At 44.2% G+C, this 23,387-nt stretch overlaps 1 protein-coding gene and 1 long non-coding RNA gene across 7 annotated transcripts in view; one reads left to right on the top strand and one right to left on the bottom strand.

The window, feature by feature from the left end:
• plekha7b (pleckstrin homology domain containing, family A member 7b) overlaps window positions 1-7,687 on the bottom strand; it is a 713,202-nt gene extending 705,515 nt beyond the window's left edge. For 5 of the 6 annotated variants that reach the window (XM_072466383.1, XM_072466384.1, XM_072466385.1 and 2 more), the window contains exons 1-3: window positions 7,560-7,687; window positions 7,349-7,425; window positions 7,135-7,192 (exon numbers count right to left, since the gene is read on the bottom strand). In XM_072466383.1, the coding sequence (XP_072322484.1) occupies window positions 7,135-7,192; window positions 7,349-7,425; window positions 7,560-7,642 (218 nt within the window). In that variant the 5' untranslated portion in view covers window positions 7,643-7,687. Of the gene's footprint in view, window positions 1-7,134; window positions 7,193-7,348; window positions 7,432-7,559 lie in introns of those variants that run through there. The other variant, XM_072466391.1, reaches the window with a different exon arrangement.
• On the top strand, window positions 7,647-21,795 carry LOC140384574 (uncharacterized). The gene is made up of 3 exons (XR_011933091.1): window positions 7,647-7,775; window positions 8,046-8,253; window positions 20,575-21,795. It is a non-coding gene; the product is annotated as an uncharacterized lncRNA (long non-coding RNA).
• The last annotated feature ends 1,592 nt before the right edge of the window (window positions 21,796-23,387 follow it).

Raw genomic sequence — 23,387 nt, 5'->3', positions numbered from 1 at the left:
ACAAAAAGTCAATGATGGGAATGAGCATTTTGTCCCACTGAAACACATCCTTCTGGAATTCCTACCAAATTGCCATGTAGCCGTTCTTTCAACAACTTCAAAAATGTGCATCTTTACAGATATTTATCACCATTTGGCAAAATAGTTCTGGTTGTTATCAGACTTGAATCCACTTTTCACTTGTTTATAAGTGCCAGTTACAGTCCTAAAAGTAGAGATTTAACATTATATTTTAAAACTAAACAAAATGCTGACGGATTTCATGAAACAATCTTAAATACTTGCCATGCCACCAAACTGAAGTCCTCTGCAAATATATGCAGTGTCTTGAGTTACAGAAAAATATAGACGGGATGGTCAAATGGGCGGATAAGTGGCAGATGGAATTTAACCCTGAAAAGTGTGAGGTGATACACTTTGGAAGGAGTTTAACAAAGAACAAAGAAAATTACAGCACAGGAACAGGCCCTTCGGCCCTCCCAGCCTGCATTGATCCAGATCCTTTATCTAAACCCGTCTTCTATTTTCCAAGGATCTACTTCCCTCTGTTCCCCGCCTGTTCATATATCTGTCTAGATGCATCTTAAATTATGCTATCGTGTCCGCCTCTACCACCTCCGCTAGCGAAGCGTTCCAGGCACCGCCCTCTGCATAAAAAAAACTTTCCACACACATCTCCCTTAAACTTTTCCCCTCTCACCTTGAAATCATGACCCCTTGTAATTGACACCCCCACTCTTGGAAAAAGCTTGTTGCTATCCACCCTGTCCATACCTCTCATAATTTTGTAGACCTCAATCAGGTCCCCCCTCAACCTCCATCTTTCCAACGAAAATAATCCTAATCTACTCAAACTTTCTTCATAGCTAGCACCCTCCATACCAGGCAACAGCCTGGTGAACCTCCTCTGCACCCTCTCTAAAGCATCCACATCCTTCTGGTAATGTGGCGACCAGAACTGCACGCAGTATTCCAAATGTGGCTTAACCAAAGTCCTATACAACTGTAACATGACCTGATGACTCTTGTACTCAATACCCCATCTGATGAAGGCAAGCATGCTGTATGCCTTCTTGACCACTCTATCAACCTGCGTTGCCACCTTCAGGGTACAATGGACTTGAACTCCCAGATCTCTCTGTACATCAATTTTCCCCAGGACTCCTCCATTGACCGTATAGTCCGCTCTTGAATTAGATCTTCCAAAATGCATCACCTCGCATTTGCCTGGATTGAACTGCCATCTGCCATTTCCCTGCCCAACTCTCCAATCTACCTCTCCAATCTACCTCTCCAATCTACCTCTCCAATCTACCTCTCCAATCTACCTCTCCAATCTACCTCTCCAATCTACCTCTCCAATCTACCTCTCCAATCTACCTATATTTTGCTGTGCTCTCGGACTGTCCTCCTCACTATCTGCAACTCCACCAATCTTAGTATCATCTGCAAACTTGCTAATCAGACCACCTATACCTTCGTCCAGATCATTTATGTATATCACAAACAACAGTGGTCCGAGCACGGATCCCTGTGGAACACCACCTTACTCCATTTTGAGACACTCCCTTCCACCGCTACTCTCCGTCTCCTGTTGCCCAGCCAGTTCTTTATCCATCTAGCTAGTACACCCTGAACCCCATACGACTTCACTTTTTCCATCAACCTGCCATGGGAAACTTTATCAAACGCCTTACTGAAGTCCATGTATATGGCATCTACAGCCCTTCCCTCATCAATTAACTTAGTCACTTCCTTAAAGAATTCTATTAGGTTTGTAAGACATGACCTTCCCTGCGCAAAACCATGCTGCCTATCACTGATAAGTCTATTTTCTTCCAAATGTGAATAGATCCTATCCCTCAGTATCTTCTCCAACAGTTTGCCTACCACTGGCGTCAAGCTCACAAGTCTATAAGTCCCTGGATTATCCCTGCTACCCTTCTTAAACAAAGGGACAACATTAGCAATTCTCCAGTCCTCCGGGACCTCACCCGCGCTCAAGGATGCTGCAAAGATATCTGTTAAGGCCCCAGCTATTTCATCCCTCGGTAACCTGGGATAGATCCCATCCGGACATGGGGACCTGTCCACCTTAATGCCTTTTAGAATACCCAAAACTTCCCCCATCCTTATGCCGACTTGACCTAGAGTATTTAAACATCCATCCCTAGCCTCAACATCCGTCATGTCCCTCTCCTTGGTGAATCCCGATGCAAAGTACTCATTAAGAATCTCACTCATTTCCTCCGACTCCATGCATAAATTCCCTCTTTTGTCTTGGAGTGGGCCAATCCTTTCTCTAGTTACCCTCTTGCTCCTTATATACGAATAAAAGGCTTTGGGATTTTCTTTAACCCTGTTAGCCAAAGATATTTCATGACCCCTTTTAGCACTCTTTATTGCGCGTTTGAGATTTGTCCTACTTTCCCGATATTCCTCCAAAGCTTCATCAGTTTTAAGTCGCCTCGATCTTATGTATGCTTCTTTTTTCAATCTTAGCTAGTCTCACAATTCCACCCATCATCCATGGTTCCCTAATCTTGCCATTTCTATCCCTCATTTTCACAGGGACATGTCTGTTCTGCACTCTACTCAGCCTTTCCTTTAAAGACTTCCACATTTCAAATGTGGATTTACCCTTAAACAGCTGCTCCCAATCCACATTCCCTAGCTCCTGCCGAATTTTGTTATACTTGGCCTTTCCCCAATTTAGCACTCTTTCTTTAGGACCACTCTCGTCTTTGTCCATGAGTATTCTAAAACTTACGGAATTGTGATCGCTATACCCAAAGTAATCACCGACTGAAACTTGAACTACCTGGCCGGGATCATTCCCCAATACCAGGTCCAGTATGGCCCCTTCCCGAGTTGGACTATTTACATACTGCTCTAAAAAAAACTCTTGGATGCTCCTTACAAATTCTGCTCCATCTAGGCCTCCAACACTACATGAGTCTCATTCAATGTTGGGGAAGTTAAAATCTCCCATCACGACCACCCTATTGCTCCTACATTTTTCTATAATCTGTCTACATATTTGTACCTCTACTTCATGCTCGCTTTTGGGAGGCCTGTAGTAAAGTCCCAACAATGTTACTGCACCCTTCCTATTTCTTAGCTCTACCCATATTGCCTCAGTGCGCGAATCCTCTATCGAGCCCTCCTTAAATCACAGCTGTGATATCATCTCTGACCAGTAATGCAACTCCTCCACCCCTTTTACCTCCCTTTCTATCCCTCCTGAAGCATCTATACCCTGGGATATTTAGTTGCCAGTCTTGACCTTCCCTCAACCAAGTCTCAGTAATACCAATATCATATTCCCAGGTACTAATCCAAACCCTAAATTCATCTGCTACACTTCTCGCATTGAAACAAATGCACTTCAGACCACCTGTCCCTTTGCATTCATCATCTCTTCCCTGTCTCCTCAGTCACATTGAGTTTATTATCTAGTACCTTACTGGCTTTAGTTGCTCCCTCTGTACTGACCTGTAACTTCCTAATCTGGTTCCCATCCCCCTGCCACATTAGTTTAAAACCTCCCCAAGTGTTAGCAAAAGCACCCCCTAGGACATTGGTTCCAGTCCTGCCCAGGTGTAGACCATCTGATTTGTAATGATCCCACCGCCCCCAGAACCGGTTCCAATGTCCGAAAAATCTGAACCCCTCCCTCCTGCACCATCTCTCAAGCCACGTATTCATTCTGACTATTCTTGAATTTCTACACTGACTGTCTCGTGGCACTGGTAGCAATCCTGAGATTACAACCTTTGAGGTCCTACTTTTTAAAGTCATCTCCTAACTCCCTAAATTCGGATTGTAGGACCTCATCCCGTTTTTTACCAGATTTCGTTGGTGACTATATGCACCACGACAACTGGCTGTTCACCCTCCCCCTTCAGTATGTCCTGCAACCGATCTGAGACATCCCTGACCCGTGCACCCGGGAGGCAACATACCATTCGGGAGTCTTGTTTTCGACCACAGAAACGCCTGTCTACTCCCCTTACGATTGAATCCCCCAAGACTATAGCTCTGCCAGTCTTTTTCCCACCCTTCTGTGCAGCAGAGCCAGCCACAGTGCCATGAGCCTGGCTACTACTGCCTTCCCCTGGTGAGTCATCTCCCCCAACAGTATCCACAACGGTATACCTGTTTTGGAGGGAGATGACTGCAGGGGACACCTGCACTGCCTTCCTGCTCTTTCTCTGCCTTTTGGTCACCCATTCCCTGTCTCCCTCACCAATCCTAATCTGCGGTGTGACCAACTCACTGAACGTGCTATCCAAGGAAGTATACTATGAAATGTCTGACACTGGGAAGTTCCAAAGAACAAAGGGACCTTGGTTTGATTGTCCATAGATCTCTGAAGGCAGTAGAGCAGGTTAATAGGGTGGCGAAAAAGGCAATATGGGACATTCACTTTTATCAATCGGGGCATAGATTATAAAAACTTTGGTGAGGCCACAGCTGGAGTATTGCATGCAATTCAGGTTCCCACATTATGGGCAGGATGTAACTTCACTGGAGAGGGTGCAGTTGGTGAGACCACAGCTGGAGCACTGTGTGCAATTCTGGTTCCCACATTATGGGAAGGATGTAATTGCACTGAAGAGGGTGCAGAGAAGATTCACCAGAATGTTGCCCGAGATGGAAAATTTAAGGTGTAAAGAGAGGTTGGATAGACTTGGATTATTTTCTCTGGAACAGAGAAGATCGGAGTGTGACCTGATTGAGATGTACAAGATTTTGAGGAGTATGAACAGGGTGGATAGGAAGGAGCTGTTCCCTTGTGTTGAAGGACCAGTTACGAGGAGGCAAGTACAAAGTGAGGGATTTAGGAGAGATATGCGAGGAAAACCTTTTTTTACCCAAAGAGTGGTGATGGTCTGAAAAGCACAGCCTGGGAGAATGGTAGAGGTGGGATGTTGTGCATCCTTTAAAAAGTACCTGGATGAGTACTTGGCACGCCATTACATTCAAGGCTATGGCCCAAGTGCTGGCAAATGGGATTAGGTAGACAGGTCAGGGTCTTTCATGCATCATTGCAGGCTTCTGCATTGTAATATTCTGCGAAACTGAGCATAGCGCATTACACCACGGGCAGGGTCCTCCGCCCCACCGCACATATTATCTGGTGCAGCACGCCCCCGCCGGCAGGAGGATTCTCTATCCCGGCAGCCAGCCAATGGGATTTTCCATTACGGACACCCACACGTCGTCGGGAAATTCTCAGGCGAGAGTGCACTGCCGGCGAAAAGGAGGATCCCACCGATGGAGAATCCAGCCCCACATCTTTGGAGCTTGTCACAAGGACATATTCACCATCCAATGAATTATGGCATATGGAGCCACATGCATTTATCAAAACTGACTTTCACAGCCACATTTCCTTCCTTAGCAACCGTCCCCATCTCCCGCCACATGGATTCCAACTGAAGTTCCATCCCTCAGATTTTGAATTCACTCATGATTACAGATATTTCCAGGACAAACAAGGTTTGCACCACATCCGGAGATCCACATACAGTGCCAAGCATTCCAGGGATGTGTACATGGTTCCATGCAACACCAGGATGTACACACTCGACCGCTTCAGCAATTTTTAACATACAGACTCAAAATATATGTATTTTTATAAATTTAGAATACCCAATTAATTTTTTCCAATTAAGGGGCAATTTAGCGTGGCCAATCCACCTACCCTGCACATCTTTGGGTTGCGGGGGCGAAATCCACACAAACACGGGGAGAATGTGCAAACTCCACACAGACAGTGACCCAGAGCCGGGATCGAACCTGGGTCCTTGGCGCCGTGCTAACCACTGCACCACCGTGTTACCCTAGATTCAAATATTAACTCTGCTTTTTTCTCCACAGATGCTGCCAGAGCTTTTCCAGCATTTTCTGTTTTTACTGTGCAAAATCACGAGTTAAATGATAACAGTAACACTGAAGAATCTGGCAGAACCAACACCCTACTTAGAACACAAAAGGCTTGTATTTTACTTTTTCTGTCTACATTGTCAGGTGAAATTCAGGAGCTTTTTAAGCATAGCCATTTTTTGTACAGTGTACAGAAAACTGTTAAGACAGCCAGTAATAAGATGCAGAACAAAATCTAATTTGTGCTTCAAATGGGAGATGTAAATACTCCAGCAGGTTATCTGATGGCATAAGACTCTTCTCATCTGTGAAACCATCTCACAATTCACTCCCACACGTTTAGGCTTTATGCATGCAAATATAAAATCGAGACACAATTTCACGAGTTCTAGTAATACATGTTTGAAATAAGCACACGTGCTCATTTTCATTTTTAAAAACGGTGATGTGGAAAGAGCATTTTCGGTTTGAATTATCCATTGAATAATTCACTGCGAGGGGCTTCTTGTCGCCATAGCAACCATACAAATTGAAATGTGGGAAAGAATACATATACTATCATTACACCGCGTTATTTGTGAAACGACAAGGCGAACATCAACATCTCCTGCACAATTCATAAATTCCCTTTTTACCCAACATCACAGCCAGCCCCCATTCAAAAGGCTCAGAGACGCGGGGCTGTGAGGAGTCTCTTAAGTTTACACATTACAGCTTCAACAGTCAGAACTGCATTGGACCAGAAGGGAGAACATTTATCTGCTTTCCTTTTACCGTGGTGCTGCATTTTTTTTAAAAATATACATTTTAAAATAAATGGATGATACCAGCAAACGCCACAAGTAACATGTTCACGGTTTTAATTTTAAAAAGCCCCAACCCAAAAAACTATCAATCTCACAGGTTGTAAGACTTCACGTGACTACCTGTTGCTCACATTCCACAATCATATGATCGCCTCAGCAAATCATTAAATATTTGCCGCAGCCACAAGGCACCCAGCGCGCTTGCAAATTCCGCCTTCTGATTAACCTTTGTACTTTCAATTGAACTATGATAAATAAAAGACCTGGGTTTCTTCCTTTAATAAAGAAAAGCAAATGCACCCCAGCAGCAGACCGACAGGTGGATAACAGGCAAAGGGGGGCGATCGGATTACTCAATTCACCTGCTCAGCGAGTTAAAAGTTTCTGCAGCAACAACAACAACAAACGGTCGAATAAAACACCCAACAGGACTTACTTAATGAAGTAGCTGGCTCCTTCTTCACTGAAGCCTTCCTCCCATCCCCGAGGTAGATCTGGAGTCGAGGTGGGGGAAGAGAGAGAGACCCCAGTCAGCGGCTGAAACTTTGGACCTTTGCGGCCGTCTCAATTGCCACAACATCAATATATAAACAGGAACTGCCGGCTTACATACACACAAAAAAAAGTTACTAAAGTCTCGCTCGACCCACCTGATCGGATCATATGGCCGGAGTTGACAGGTTCGCCTGTTCGTGGATGTAACCAAGTGGTGGTTCGTGTTTGATCGCTGCGGGAAACAAAACAAAGAAAGGGACACACACACACACACAAATAAAACAGCAATTCCAAAAACAACCTGAAATCACTGAGCGCTCGAAAACAGCGACAAGACTGCGTGAAAGTTGCTCTGGGCGAACATACTCAATGAAAAAGATCCGACCATCCTGACAGACCCCGTAAGACCAGTGAGCAGGTAGCGTCTCCCGCCTCAATTCAGCCGCCATGATCCTGGCATGAAAACTCAACTCCGTCTCAATGGTCTCCTGGATTATCGGCCCTCGATCAAGGACGCGCCGGGATTAAAGGGACAGCCAGGGTTTGTGCCCGCCGACAGAAAATGACATCTAAAAAAAATAGGTCAATCCCTTTAAAAGAGGCACAGGCGCCGATTAACGCGTCAACTGCCGGGGAGGGGGGCGGGGGAGAAGGAGGTGGGAACATTTTCTGATAAGGAACAATCACTCATTATGCATTCAAATCATCATACTTGTTACAAGATTGCACCAAACGTATCAGATGATTCCTTAATCCGATTATCAACTTCTTTTATCAACCTCAGCGCTACCAATTATAACAGGGCGGATGGCATTTTCATTGCTCTCTTACTGAACATTATTTTCTTGACAGGTTTGCAGTGTGTATCAAAACCGTTGGTCCTTTTGTATAACTGTTGATGACATTCGTTCAGGAGAAGGATTATCAACCCTCCAAGAATGTCCACTCTTGGAGGCTGTGCTCCAGGAATTGGTGAAGATAGAAACTAACCGCCAGTAACCCGAGAGAAGAATAATAGCACCATCAAAAAAAAACTGGAGTTCAGAAGCAGGATCTTCAGGTGAGATAGGGAAGGAGGTAAAAGAGGAGGGGGTATCGTCATTTTGATCAGGGGATCAATTACAGCAGTAAGGCGGGACATTATCTTGGAAGGCTCTTCAACTGAAGCCAATCTTGGGAACCTGGGGTGGAGAGTGATGCATGCAGCAGTACCTTGCAACCACCTTCTGCACCGATTCATGGGCTCCCAAGAACCCTGCCTTCTTGCGGTCTTGTGGAGTCCGTATACCATGTCTATATTGAATGTTCTAGAATGCACTGCCTTTTTAGTTTCCTGACAACCTTTTATTGAGGTTTCTGTTTGCATTTCATCCCCAAGCTGAAAGGGATGGGGATGGTGGAGGACCACCTCGTGAACCCGCTCCGGGGCCTGGCGAAACTCTCCATCAACAGGTCCAGGCAGCAGGCGACCAAGGGGGTCCTCTAGCCGCACTCTTGCCCCTCTTCCGCAGCTATATTCGGTTGTCCCTGGAGAGGGAGCATGTGGTGGCAACGGGCACCAATGAGGCCTTCCATGCCCAGCGGGCACCACAGAGGTTGGATTGTTTTACCAATCCCGTTAATCACATTTTGATTTGACAAGTTTCTGTTGCTCTTTGTTTTGTTTGGGAAGTGCTCCGATAAGGAGTGGCCCCTTTTCATTTATCCCTGAGTTTGTTTATCTTCAATATATATCTTCAACTGAAGCCATATGGATAGAACTTAAAACCCAAAAAGGAGCAATCACATTGCTGGGAGTATTCTATCATCCCCCAAACAGTCCAAGAGAAATAGAAGGTATGTAGGCACCTTTCAGAGAAGTGTAAAAGTTATAGTGAGAGTGGGGGATTTCAACTCCCCCAACATTAACAGGGGTAGCCATATTGAAAAATGTTTAGAGGGGGTGGAATTCTTAAAATATATCTACACAAAGTTTTTAAGATAGGTCGTACAAGAGAGGGGCAGTTCAGGACTTAATTTCAGGTAAGAATGCCGGATAAGGGGCTGAAGTATCAGTGGGGAGTAATTTGCAGACAGTGATCCTAGCTCCATTAGATTTGGGGCAGCATGGTGGCACAGTGGTTAGCACTGCTGCCTCACAGTGCCGAGGACCCGGGTTCAAACCTGGCCCCGGAAGGCTGTTCCTAGTGGAGTTTGCACATTCTCCCCATATCTGCGTGGGTCACACCCTCACAATCCAAAAAGATATGCAGGGTAGGTAGATATACCACGCTAATATGCCCCTTAATTGGGAAAAAAAGAATTGGGTGCTCTAAATTAATTTTAAAAAATAACTCCATTAGATTCAAGATTGTTATGGAAAAGAGAGGAGGTTCTGACTGGTCTGACAGGCTTAAAAATAGACAAATCTCCAGGGCCAGATGAAATGCATACCAGGCTGTTGAGAGAGGCAAGGGAGGAAATAACAGCGGTGCTGGCAATAATTTTAAATTCTTCTCTAGCCACAGGAGCAATGCTGGAGGACTGGAAGGTAGCCAATGTGGGTACCATTATTCAAGAAGGGAGGAAGGGATAAACCAGGAAACTACAGGCCAGTCAGTATGACCTTAGTGGTCAAGAATCTATTGGAAGTAATTCTGAGAGACTGAATTAATCTGAATTTAGAGAGGCCGGGATTAATCGAGAACAATCAGCATGGTTTTATAACGAGGAGGTCATGTCTGACCAACTCGATTGAATTTTTCAAAGAGATGGTGACCAGATGCGTAGATGAGGGAAATGCATTTGACGTAGTCTACATGGACTTCAGCAAAACTTTTGATAAGGTCCACATGGGAGACTGATAACGAAGGTAAGAGCCCATGGGATCCAAGGAAATTTGGCAAATTGGATCCAAAATTGGCTTAGTGGCAGGAAGCAGAGGCTGATGGTCGAGGGGTGTTTTTCTGACTGGAAGCCTGTATCCAGTGGGGTCCCGCAGTGATAAGTGTGGGTGTCTTTGCCATTTGTGGTTTATATAAATGATTTAGAAATGAATGTAGGAGAGTTGATCAGAAAGTTTGTGGATGATACAAAAATTGGTGAGGTGATAAATAGTGAAGAGGATAGCCTTAGATTCCAGGAGGATATAGACGGGCTGGTCAGATGGGCTGAGCAGTGGCAAATGGGATACAATCCGGAGAAGTGTGAGGGGATGCACTTGGGCAGAACAAACAAGGCAAGGGAATATATGATAATTGCAGGACCTTGGGAAGCACTGAGTATCAGAGGGAACTTGATGTGCATGTACATTTGTGCTTTACGGTAGCAGAGCAGGTGGATACAGTTGTTAAGAAGGCACATGGTATACTTACCTTTATTAGCCGAGGCATAGGGGTTAAGAGAGGGGAGGTTATGCTGGAACTGTATTAAACATTGGTTAGGCCACTGCTGGAGTATTGTGTGCAGTTCTGGAATCCACATTGAAGGAGGGATGTGATTGCACTGGAAAGGGTGCAGAGGCGATTTATCAGGATGTTGCCTCGGCCGGAGAGTGTTGGCTACGAAGAGAGAACACTGAGGGGGTACATGATTGAAATGTATAAAATTATAAAGGACTTAGATAGAGTAGACCGCAATAAGCTTTTTCTTTTAGTGGAGGAAACAATGACCAGAAGGCATAGATTTAAGGTAAGGGGAAGGAGTTTTAGAAGGGATGTGAGGAAAATCCAGAGGGTGGTGGGAGTCTGGAACTCGCTGCCTGACAGGGTAGTGGAGTCAGAGACATTTAAGACATTTAGGAAGTATTTAGATGTGTACTTAGGATGCCAAGGTATACAAGGATATGGGCCACGTGCTGGAAAATGGGATTGGATTAGAGAGGTTATTGTGTTTGACCAGCACAGATGCGCTAGGCCGAAGGGCCTTTTCTGCACTGTAGACCTCTATGACTTGATGCAATGAGAGGTGATCTCATTGAAATAAGATTCTGATAGGCCTTGATAGGGTAGAGAGGTTGTTTCCCCTGTTTGGGAAATCTAGAACAGGGGACCACAGTCACAGACTCCTGTGTATTTGGAATTCTTTACCCATAGAGCAGCGGTGCTCCATCATTGAATGTATTTAAGTAAGTGACGGACAAATTTTTGGACTTTGAGAGATTCAAGTGATAGGGTAAGTAGGCAGGAAAGTGGAATCGAAAGCAAAGATCAGCCATGATCATATTGAATGGCGGAGCAGGCTCGACAGGCCGTTTGGTCTACTCCTGTTCCTATTTCTTATGTTCTAATTGTTAAGGTCCAGGGCTTAGAGAACCCCAAAGTGTATCATGGTGTTCACCTGATCCTTAACTTTGAATTTATTGTGGTTATGGGGAGCACATGGGCCTGCCTTTCAGGTGTTATTCAACAGAGTGTTACAGTACTTTTAAATTAAAACAATGTTTATTCATTAAACCAGTTGACACTTTATAAACCCACAGTAAACATCTTAACAACTGTCAACACCAATAAATCCCCAAAGAATACAGTACTCGATAGATAACCCTTGATAAATTCCCAAACAACATCCAGAAGACAAAAGACCCTTTTATAAAAGAGATCAGGGGCAAACTTCTCCCCCAACGGCGCGATGTCCGCTGACTGGCACCAAAAACGGCGCCAATCTGACGGGCATCGCGCCGACCCAAAGGTCGGGAATTCCGAGGGAATTCCGCCCCGCCAGCTGGCGGAAATGGCGTTTGTTGCCCCGCCAGCTGGCGCAGAAATGCCGCGCATGCGCGGGAGCGTCACCGGCCGCTGACAGTTTCCCGGCGCATGCGCGGGAGCGTCAGCGGCCGCCGACAGTTTCCCACGCATGCGCAGTGGGGAGAGTCTCTTCCGCCTCCGCCATGGTGGAGGCCGTGGCGGAGGCGGAAGGGAAAGAGTGCCCCCACGGCACAGGCCCGCCCGCGAATCGGTGGGCCCCAATCGCGGGCCAGGCCACCGTGGGGGCACCCCCCAGGGTCAGATCGCCCCGCCCACCCCCCCAGGATCCCGGAGCCCGCCCACGCCACCTGGTCCCGCCGGTAAATACCAGGTTTGATTTACGCCGACGGGACAGGCAATTTCTGGGCGGGACTTCGGCCCATCCGGGCCGGAGAATTGAGCGGGGGGTCCCGCCAACCGGCGTGGCCCGATTCCCGCCCCCGCCCAATCTCAGGTACCGGAGACTTTGGCGGCGGCGGGATTCACGGCGGCCAAAGGCCATTCTCCGACCCGGCGGGGGGTCGGAGAATGTCGCCCATGGTTCCAATTCTCTAATGAGAGCCATTATCCCTTTGAAATCACCCAAATGAACACTCTTTAGCTTGTTGAGAGATCCATGCACACCTGCTGGCTTTCACTGCAGCTCTTCTCCCTAAAAATGAAACTAAAAACTCACTCTGTAGCAGATTGCTCAAAAACGAAAGTAAATCAGAAAGATAGCCCAGCTCCACCCACACTCTGACATCACTGATAAATACACATTTCTTAAAGACCCATTTCTTAAAGGTACTCTCACATGACACCTCCCCCCAAGAAAAAATAAGGTGGTTTCATTTTTCACCTTTTCACTTTCCTTTAAGAAATATGTTCAGTGAATATACATTTCTTTTTTAACAAAACAAAACACGCAACATTGATAATAATAGTCCATTTTCGTTCTTCTTCCTCCAACTGGAATCCTTCTCGATTGACAGTCTCTTTGAACAAGAAGGTCTTTGCACGATCCGTCCATTTCTCTACGCCTCGGCATTTCTCTTCAAAATCAGATACTTTAGTTCAATCTGATCACAGAGTCCCTTGTAATTCTCCAACACAGGAACATTCGTTATCACAGCTTTCAGGCAGTAAAATGCCTGTTGAAAGTCCGCTGTGGAACAATCACACAACTAAATTTTGGCACAAATTTCCGGTAGAATCCACTCATGCCAAGAAATCGCATTATTTCCCTTCGTGTCAAGGGTATTGGAAACTCCCCAATAACTTCTGTTTTCACATCCCGTGGGACCATTGGACCCTGTCCGATTGTATGGCCAAGGAAAGTGGCTTAGGCTTTTCCAAATTCACTTTTGGCTATGTTTACCACCAAACCCACCTCCTCAAGTCAATCGAATAACTCCATCAGACGCTTTAAATGTTCTTTCCATGTCTAGCTGAAAATTACCAGATCGTCGATGTATACCACACAATTGGGTAATCCTGAAACAACTTTGTTAGTTAACCGTTGAAATGTGGCTGGTGCGTTTTTCATGTCAAATGGCATAACTTTGAATTGTTATATACCATCTGGAGTCAGAAAAGGGGAGATCTATTTCGCCCTTTCAAAATAAAGGTACCTGCCAGTAACCTTTAAGTAAATCCAATTTGGAAATAAAAGCTGATGGTCCCACTTTCTCAATGCAATCCTCCAAACGTGGGATAGGATAAGAGTCCATTCTTGTAACTGCATTAACCTTTCCATAGTCCACACACAACTGTTGGGGACCATCCGGTTTTGGTACCATCACTATGGGTGAGCTCCATTGGCTGCAACCCACTTCAATTATGCCAATTTTAAGCACACGTTCAATCTCTTTGTTAACCTGTGCCAAGTTTAAACGGTTACATCTATATGGATGTTGTTTGATTGGAACAGCATTTCCCACATCTACATCATGTATAGCCATTTTAGTGCTTCCCAACTTATCTCCACAGACTTGCCCATGTGAGATCAATAACTCTTTCAGGTCAGTCCATTTTTCCTCTGGAAGGTAACTCAACAATGTATCCCAATTTTTAAGAACATCCTCATTTTCCAATTTAATTTGAGGTATGTCAAATTCAGAATCATCTGGATTTGGTTCGTCACTTTGAGTTAGAATCATTAAAACCTCGCCCGTTTGCTCTCCTTCCCTTTCAAAGTACCTTTTAAGCATATTCACATGACACACTCGGTGAGTTTTCCTTCTTTCTGACGTTCTTACCACATAATTCGCCTCACTTAATTTCCCTTCAATCTGATAAGGTTCACAAAACCTTGCTTTTAAAGGTTCACCTACAACTGGTAACAATGCTAAAACTTTATCTCCACTGGCAAAACTACGAACTTTGGATTTCTTGTCCGCTACCCGTTTCATCACATATTGTGCAATTTGTAAATGCTGTCAAGCCAATTCACCTGCTCTATTCAATCGCTCCCTAAAATTTGACATGTAATCCAATAGTGTAAGTTCTGACTTCTCACTCACTAATTTTTCCTTAATCAATTTAAGTGGTCTTCTTACCTCATGACCAAAAATTAGTTCAAAAGGACTGAATTTGGTTGACTCATTAGGTGCATCCCTAATTGCAAACAGTACGAATGGAATCCCTTTATCCCAATCCTCTGGATAATCGTGACAATAAGCCCTCAACATTATCTTTAATGCCTGATGCCACCTTTCTAACACTCCCTGCGATTCTGGATGGTACGCAGTTGATTTAAATTGTTTTATTCCTAAGCTATCCATAACTTCTTTGAATAACCTTGAGGTAAAATTTGATCCTTGATCCGATTGTATTTCTGTGGGTAGTCCATATCTAGTAAAGAATTTAAGTAACTCCTCCACAATCTTTTTAGCTGTAATATTACATACTGGAATGGCCTCTTCAAACCTAGTAGACACATCCATTATAGTCAAAAGATATTGGTTCCCACTTTTCATTTTAGGAAGCGGTCCTACGCAATCAATTAAGACCCTTGTAAAAGGTTCCTCAAATGCTGGAATGGGTATTAAGGGCGCTGGTTTTATCACTGCTTGAGGTTTCCCTATCACTTGACATGTGTGACATGATCAACAAAATTTAACTACATCTTTATGTAGTCCAGGCCAATAAAAATGTTTTTGGATTTTAGCTTGCGTTTTCCCGACTCTCAAATGACCTCCCACTGGTACCTCATCTGCTACTCGCAACGCCTCCTTTCTGTACCCTACCGGCAATACCACTTGGTGAACTTCTGCCCACTTTTCATCCACCTGCATATGTAAAGGTCTCCATTTCCTCATCAAGACATCATTTTTAGGGTAATATCACTCCAGTATACACTCAGATTCCTCTTCTGTGTATGCTTTCTGATACATCCGTTTTATTTCTATATCTTTCTGTTGTAACTCCGCCAATTTTCCTGAACTAAAAATATCCGCTACATCCTCCACCTGTTCTTGTTCTTTTTCAACCATCTGATCAAAAATCGTTTCTGATAATTGCACTTCAACTTTATCTACACTCTTTGATTTCTCCTCTTGTCTTAACCTGTGACTTTGCGATCTTGTTACTACACAATCCGGAAAAATCCCAGGATATTCGTCCTTCAACACTTCAGTTGTCTGATTTTCCAGTGGCTTATCAATCACAGTAGGCATCACTCCCACCTGCAATCCAGGTATATCATTACCCAAGATAAATTGTATTCCTGGACAAGACAGTTTCTCTATTACCCCTATTACCACTTCACCACTCTTCACTGGACTTTCCAACCTTACCTTATATAATGGAACACTACTCTTCTCACCCTGAATTCCACATATTACCACCTTTTCTGGCAACATTCTTCCCAAACTACATAACTCCTCATCTCTTACCATTAAAGATTGACTAACTCCCGTATCTCTTAAAATTGTGTCTTCTTCCCTGCTCCTCCTGGTACACATGAGTAAACTTTACCCACACAAGTAAATTCTTTAAAGAGATCTGGCACCTTCTTATCAATCACCTCTTGATCAGACTGTACAATCTTTTGCACCTCCTTTGCTTCACTTGGGCTTTCCCTTAACACTTTAACAAACCCCAGTCTTATCCTGTTTTACCATATCAGCCATCTCCGTGCTTTTCTTCAACCACCAACACTGTGACTTTACATGGAATAGTTTATTACAGTGAAAACATTTGAAACTTTTCATGTCCCTTCCACCCTCCTGGATTTCTTTTTTAGTCTGAGGTACACTCCCCTTATTATCGTCCATCAGATCACCTTTACCTTTACCACTTGAGTATTTCTCCTGTCCCCAGTTTCTATCCCTCACAGGCTGAAACTGATGTCGGAAAACAATCTTTGATTTATGAACTAATTCATAATCATCTACCATTTCTGCTGCTAACCTCACAGTTTTAACCCTCTGCTCTTTCATATGAGTTCTCACTACATCAGGAATTGAATTTTTAAACTCCTCCAAAAGTATAATTTCTCTGAGAGCTTCATACATTTGGCCTCTTTTTTTTTAAAGCCCTTATCCACCTATCAAAATTACTCTATTTGATCCTTTCGAACTCCATGTATGTTTGACCAGGTTCTTTCCTTAAATTTCTAAACCTTTGTCTGTAGGCTTCAGGCACATATGCACCTAAGATGGATTTTTTCACCTCCTCATATGACCCAGATACCTCCTCCGGTAGTGATACAAACGCTTCACTAGCCCTACCCACCAGCTTTGTTTGAATCAGTAATACCTACATGTCCTGTGGCCATTTCATTTGTTTAGCTACCTTCTCAAATGAAATGAAAAAGGCTTCTACCTCCTTCTCATCGAACCTTGGCAATGCTTGGACATATTTAAATAGATCCCCACCAAGCCTTTGACTATGACGCTCTTTCTCACTATCCTCATCACTATCATCCAACTGTACGTTTCCCTTTACGTCCACCAATTTTAACTGACTGTCATGTTTCATGGCCATTTTCTGAAGTTCAAACTCTCTCTCTTTATCTTTTTCCCTGATCTGTATCTCCCTTTCTCTCTCTTTTCGTTCTGCTCAGACTATTCTTTCCTTTCTCCTTTCTTCTCTCTCCTTTTCATTTTCCTCTTAATCACTTTCTTTCTCTTTTTCTCTTTCCTCACTATCTCTTTCGTATTCAAGCTGCTTTAATTCTTTCTCATGTTCCATTTGTTTAATTTGTAACAGAATTTTTGCCATTTCCAATGAGTCAAACTGTATCTCAGGCAATTTTAAATGCTTAGACACTGCCATAATTACCTAATCTTTTCCCATTTTGTCAGGTAATGTTAACTGCAATGTTTTTGCCAACTCTAAAAGCATGTTTTAGTCTCTGTCCGTAAGGTACTGCATGTGACCGTCCCCATCACCAAAAACTTCAGAGCCTCTGAAAGAGCCATTGTCCACAACACACTCCCCACTTAAACTGAAATACCACACCTGAAAAGCAACCACAATATGCTCACCCCTCACTGTCTTTAAGTTCACTAAGCCAATCCAATAGATAGCCTTTTATCCCCCTAGAGCCCCCAATTTGTTAAGGTCCAGGGTTTAGAGAACCCCAAAGTGTATCATGGTGTTCACCTGACCCTTAACTTTGAATTTATTGTGGTTATGGGGAGCACATGGGCCTGCCTTTCAGGTGTTATTCAACAGAGTGTTACAGTACTTTTAAATTAAAACAATGTTTATTCATTAAACCAGTTGACACTTTATAAACCCACAGTAAACATCTTAACAACTATCAACACCAATAAATCCCCAAAGAATACAGTACTCGACAACTAACCCTTGATAAATTCCCAAACAACATCCAGAAGACAAAAGACCCTCTTAACACAGAGATCAGGTTTAAATTCTCTAATGAGAGCAGTTATCCCTTTGAAGTCACCCAAATGAACACTCTTTAGCTTGTTGAGAGATCCATGCACATCTACTGGCTTTCACTGCAGCTCTTCTCTCTGAAAACGAAACTAAAAACTCACTCCGTAGCAGCCTGCTCAAAAACGAAAGTAAAGCAGACAGACAGCCCAGCTCCACCCACACTCTGAGATCACTGATAAACACCCATTTCTTAAAGATACTCTCACGTGACATAATGGAACATTTCTGTTTACTAGGTATACATTATTAGGGTGGAGCATGTTGAAATGACTGTTTGGGGAGACAGGGCAGGAAGCCATGGACTAAAACTTTCAGGGATGCAGCCAACCAGGACTGGAAACCTTTAGGCATGCACTCCATCACCACCCGCACCTGATTCCCACCACCATGTCTTTACAGTGGCTATCACATCCAAAATTTTTGAACCTGCCCCCATATCTTCCACTCATAAAGAGGAGCTGCAGTGCAGCCAATGACAGATGAATAATGCACCAGCAGGTGAACACGAAAACACAGCAACAGCAAAGCTAGGAACATAAAATCTACCGGCCCAAAACAGATACTGGAAAATTCATCTCTTAAATTTCAATCCAATTCAATAAAATGGTATTCAAAACAAGGTTCAAAGTACTTTTTCTGCCTTCCCAAGTTTAACCTCAAGTTCATCTGAAGAAGCTGGAATGCTAATGCTGAAGAGCTAATCAATAAAGGAAAACGGAAAAACTTATGAGAAACCCAAGTTCCTAAACAGATAATAGTTAGAGGAGAGTCCCAGCCCATTGTAGACCTTGCTCCAGGAACCTCATTTATAATAAATATAGAAAACATTAAGTACGTTATTTAATATTGGTAAGGTCCATATAGTTATGGAACTTTCACTTATTCCAAGATCTTTTATTCCACATTATTAAATGACTTGCTCCAACCTAGCACATGCTCTGACATCACTATTGAAGCAAAACAAAACAAAATTGGTACAAAATGTAAAATGTATTTACCGTTATAAAATGGTGCTCGTAAGGTGAATGGGAAAATGATTAGATGTTATATCGATAAATATAAAACACTCAGGTACTTGCTATTGATACCCATGATTATGGAAAGAGGGAGAATAGATTAATCATCTTTGGAGGACAGCAAGTCAGGGCTAAATATGAAGATATTCATTGATGCGAATATTGGTGCTGTTTCCTGCTCTCACCCGGTACTGGAAAATGTAATCACCTTTACTTCCAATTTCCGCTTTTATATGGTCCATCTCCGACACTTCCCTTCCCTTCCTTGGCCACTCTGCCTTCATTCTTGGGGGTAGGTTGTCTACTAATCATTATTATGTAGCCATCACAACTACAGTTCTTCACACCCTGTCTCCTGTAAGGATTCCCTTTAATTCTTCAAATTTCTCTACCTCTGCTGCATCTGTTCTGATGATGCAAAGTTCAAGAAAAGTGCTTCTGATATGGCTTCCTCATTCCTCAACAGAGGGTTCCCCACAGCAGCCCCTGACACGGACAGGCCTTCAACCGGATTTAATCCATTTCCTATACTTTTGCTCTAACCCTTTCCCCTCCCTTGCAGAACAACGATAAGGTTCTCCTTGTCCTCACCATCCACCCCATCAACATCCATACTCAAAAGATCACCTTTTGCCACTTCGGCCACCTCCATCGTGATGACAGCACCAAACATTTCTTCCCTTCCCCCGTCAGCATACCAAAGGGAACATTCCCTTGGCGACATCCTGGTCAGCTCTTCAATCACCCCCAACATTCTGTCCCCTTCCCACTGCACCTTCTCATGCAATCACTGGACCCTTTTACCTCCTCTTTCCTCACCATCCAAAGCCTAAATCACCCCTCACACTGAAGCAGTGATTTACTTGTACTTCTTTCAATTTAGTATAATGTATTCCCTGCTCATGGTGTAGTTTTCTCTACTTGGAGAGATAAAATGCAGATTGGGTGAATACCTCAGCTCATTCCACAAGCATGTCTCCAAGGTTTTGGTTGCTTGCCATGTTAATTCACCACCTTGTTTCTCATGCTCTTATTCTGTCCTCAGCCTGCTGTTATATTCCAGTAAAGCTCAATGCTAGTTTGAGGAATCGCACCTCATCTTCCAATTGAGCACCTTGCAGCCTTCTGGACTCAACATTTTGTTCAACAATTTGAGTCCGTGGGTGGAGTTCTCCATTCCTGAGGCTAAGTGCCGGCGCCAACGGAGAATCCGCAGGTGATTCATGCTGGGAAAGTCGGCGCGAACCTCTCACCGATTCCAGTAGCAGTCAGGGGCTAGCACTGGCGCCACATGGAACACCCACACATCGCGCGGAAAATGGCCGGAGAATCGACGGGTCCTGGGCCGCTCATGCGCAGGGCTAACGAGCTGCACCGGTCGCTCTGGAAAACATGGCTCTGGCCGTGCTGGACCCGTAACCAGCCCACCCCAACCCCACCGCCCAGGCCGACCCCACCGCCCACCCACTGGCCAACCCCCACCATTCCCTCCAACCCTAGCAGCAGCCCCCCGGCCAGCAGCACGGATCCCGGATGAGTGTGGATCGCTGGACACTGTCTCAGCCGGCACACCAGGTTCCCGACTGCTGGGACCACACGTGGCCAGCGCCATCAGGAACTCGGCCCATCGGGGACAGAGCATCACGGGGGGCCGGCTGATGACGCGCCAACGGCCTTGCGACTGAGGTCTTCACCACTTTGACAAAGAGTCATCGGACTCGAAACGTTAACTCTTTTCTCTTCCTACAGATGCTGCCAGACCTGCTGAGATTTTCCAGCATTTTCTCTTTCGTCCTCACCACTTTGCTAAACTTGATGCAGGACAATCAAGGCATCTTACAGTATTCTTCACTCCCAATGGACTTTCTCAATACAAGAGGCTCAACTTTTGAGTCAATTCAGCAGCTGCGATATTTTAAAACATGATTCAGTCTGCACTTCAAGACTTGCAGGTACGCTGAACATCGGTGATGAAATGCTCAGCTATGATTATGCAGAAAGTGAACTCGCAAAACACCTACATGCAAGGCTACAATGAACTAGACAATGAACCATCACCTTGAACAAAAACAAGTGCTTGTTTAATGAAAGCAGATTGAGATATTTTGGACATTTGTTAAATGGTGAAGGAGTTTCACCCAATGCATGGAAAATTGAAGCCATTGCAAATGCTGCAGATTCTACAAATGTGCAGGAAGTCTGGAGTCTTGCTCCGACTCATCGTGTACTTAGTCACTTCATTCCTGACCTCGCTACGCTATCTGTCTCCTACACAATCTGACAAAAGAGACCATCAAGTGAGAGTCAACTACGTCACACAAACAGGCTGTACACCAGATCAAACAATGTTGTCAGCAAGTTGCTTAAATGCCTATTTCAACCCTGAGAAAACCATAGAATCATAGCATTCCTACGGTGCAGAAGGAGGCCATTCGGCCATCGAGTCTGCACCGACCCTCTGAAAGAGCACCCTACCTAGGCCCACTCCCCAGCCTAAACTGTAATCCCTGGACACTAAGAGACAATTTAACTTGGCCAATCCACCTAACCTGCACATCTTTAGACTGTGGGAGGAAACTGGAGCACGAGGAGAAAATCCACCCAGTCATCTGCTAGTCATGGATGCAAGCCTAGTTGGCTTGGGTGCAGTACTCATGCAAAAAGAGAAGGGAAGGGATCCCATGATTTGCTGCAGAGCAGATCGCTAACACCCTGTACAGCAATATTATTTACAAACAAAAGGGGTATCTTACATTTTCATCTCTATTTGTATGGAAACAAGGTAGAAGTCAGAACCAATCATAAATCACAAGTAAGCTTGTTTAACAATACACATAACAAACCACCTACTCAATCAGAGCATTGAATACTCAACTTACAAGAGTATGAGGCCCATGTTGCTGAGAAGCTGGGACTGTGCCTGTGTTTAGACACTGGAGTGTAGCATGGCCAACTTGGGTACGGGGGGGGGGGGGGGGGGGGGTTACAGTCCTGGCAGGAGGTCAGCACAGGGGAAAAGAAGAGCCAGAAGCTTGGATTTGGGAGAAGATTTGAGAGAAATCTGGAATAGTGTGCCTTTTGGGTTAAGATTATATTTGTGGAGCTCAGGTAGAGTAGAACTGCTATCAGTTGGGGATCAGACTAGATCTTTGAAGGAGAGGAACTAAAATTCCTTATGAGGCAGGCAGGGCTTTAAAGAATTTTAGGGACTCACAATGAATACTGATGTTTGGTTGCATTACTGAGAAAACTGGGGAACCTAACTTGGTTCTGTCTACTATTCAACGTGCAGTTTGTGGTGTGCTCAACCACAATTTTTCTGTTACTTCATGTTTGCCTCATGTTAATTGTGGATGCCAGAGTATAAGATAGGTAGTATTGACTGCTTTGTTAACTCTTGTACATTAAACTTCTTCTGTTTGTTTAAAGCACTGGAATCATGTGGCTTTACACTCTTAATGAGTAACTGGGATTTCAAATTTCATATCATAAAAAATGTTTACAAGTCTCTCATTGGATCCTAAAGAAATGTAAGTGTCTCGTTTGGTATTGTACCAAGATTTAAGCAGCATGGTAGCACTGTTGCTTCACTGCGCCAGGGTCCCAGGTTTGATTCCTGGCTTGGGTCACTGTCTTCATACGTAAGCATACTTGTGACAATAATAAAGAATAAAGATTGTTAGTTTGGTGACTGCAAATCAACACATTCCAATCTGAATCTGACTCTTGGGTTTCTTGAGAACTTGTACTGGTGAGACTCAAGGGGGAGGCTTATCCCGATTTTTTCAATAATTCCAAGGTCAAGTAGACATTGAAGTTCCTTGTCAGTTTGTTTCCTGACATGAAATGACATCATCATCATTTCCACATTTCTGGGGACACATTGGGGCCTACATGCGATTTGCATTTAACATCTTTCGCTTTGACGATACCAGTGAAATAGTCAGCATACAATACAAGAATGTTGTTGGTATGCCAGGGATCGCATTTGGGATGACAATCATGTGCAGATTTGTTGCTGTGTGGAAACTGATAAGCATGCCACATTCTCCAGATATGACATAAAATAAAGAATGTGTTCCAGCGTAGTTGAATTGGATGGCTTTTCAGAAGTCCCAAGAATTCTCAGTGGTCCATCCCTGCTGCAAGGGAAAATCTTCAAATTCCCCGGTTTGCAGAGAATAGGGAAGTCCTGAAGTTTCTTGAGTGTTTTGTCTCCTGTGACTTTGACAGATGCTCCTGTATCTATAAGAGCATTTACTTCCAGGCAGTAAATGTCACTGTCACACGTGGCTGGAACCTAAAAGCAATACTAGGTGAAATTGAATCTAAACAATGCAATTCAATGCTTTTCGGTCACCAGGTCCCTGTTTCTCAAGACGTGCACCAATTCACAACAGCAGGACTCCCGGCTGGGGGGACTGGAACATCCCAGGAGGCAGGTGAATCAGGTGTCCTGCTCGTAAATTACATTCAAAACAGCTCCAATGAGCGTTTTGCATTTTTCCACCAGGCCTGGGCAGGAACCTCGTTGGGAACGTCGGGAAGCTTGCTGCGGCTAG

The sequence above is a fragment of the Scyliorhinus torazame genome, chromosome 10 (assembly GCF_047496885.1).
Source record: "Scyliorhinus torazame isolate Kashiwa2021f chromosome 10, sScyTor2.1, whole genome shotgun sequence".
Classification (NCBI taxonomy): domain Eukaryota; kingdom Metazoa; phylum Chordata; class Chondrichthyes; order Carcharhiniformes; family Scyliorhinidae; genus Scyliorhinus; species Scyliorhinus torazame.
This window is presented reverse-complemented; position numbering and strand designations above follow the sequence as displayed.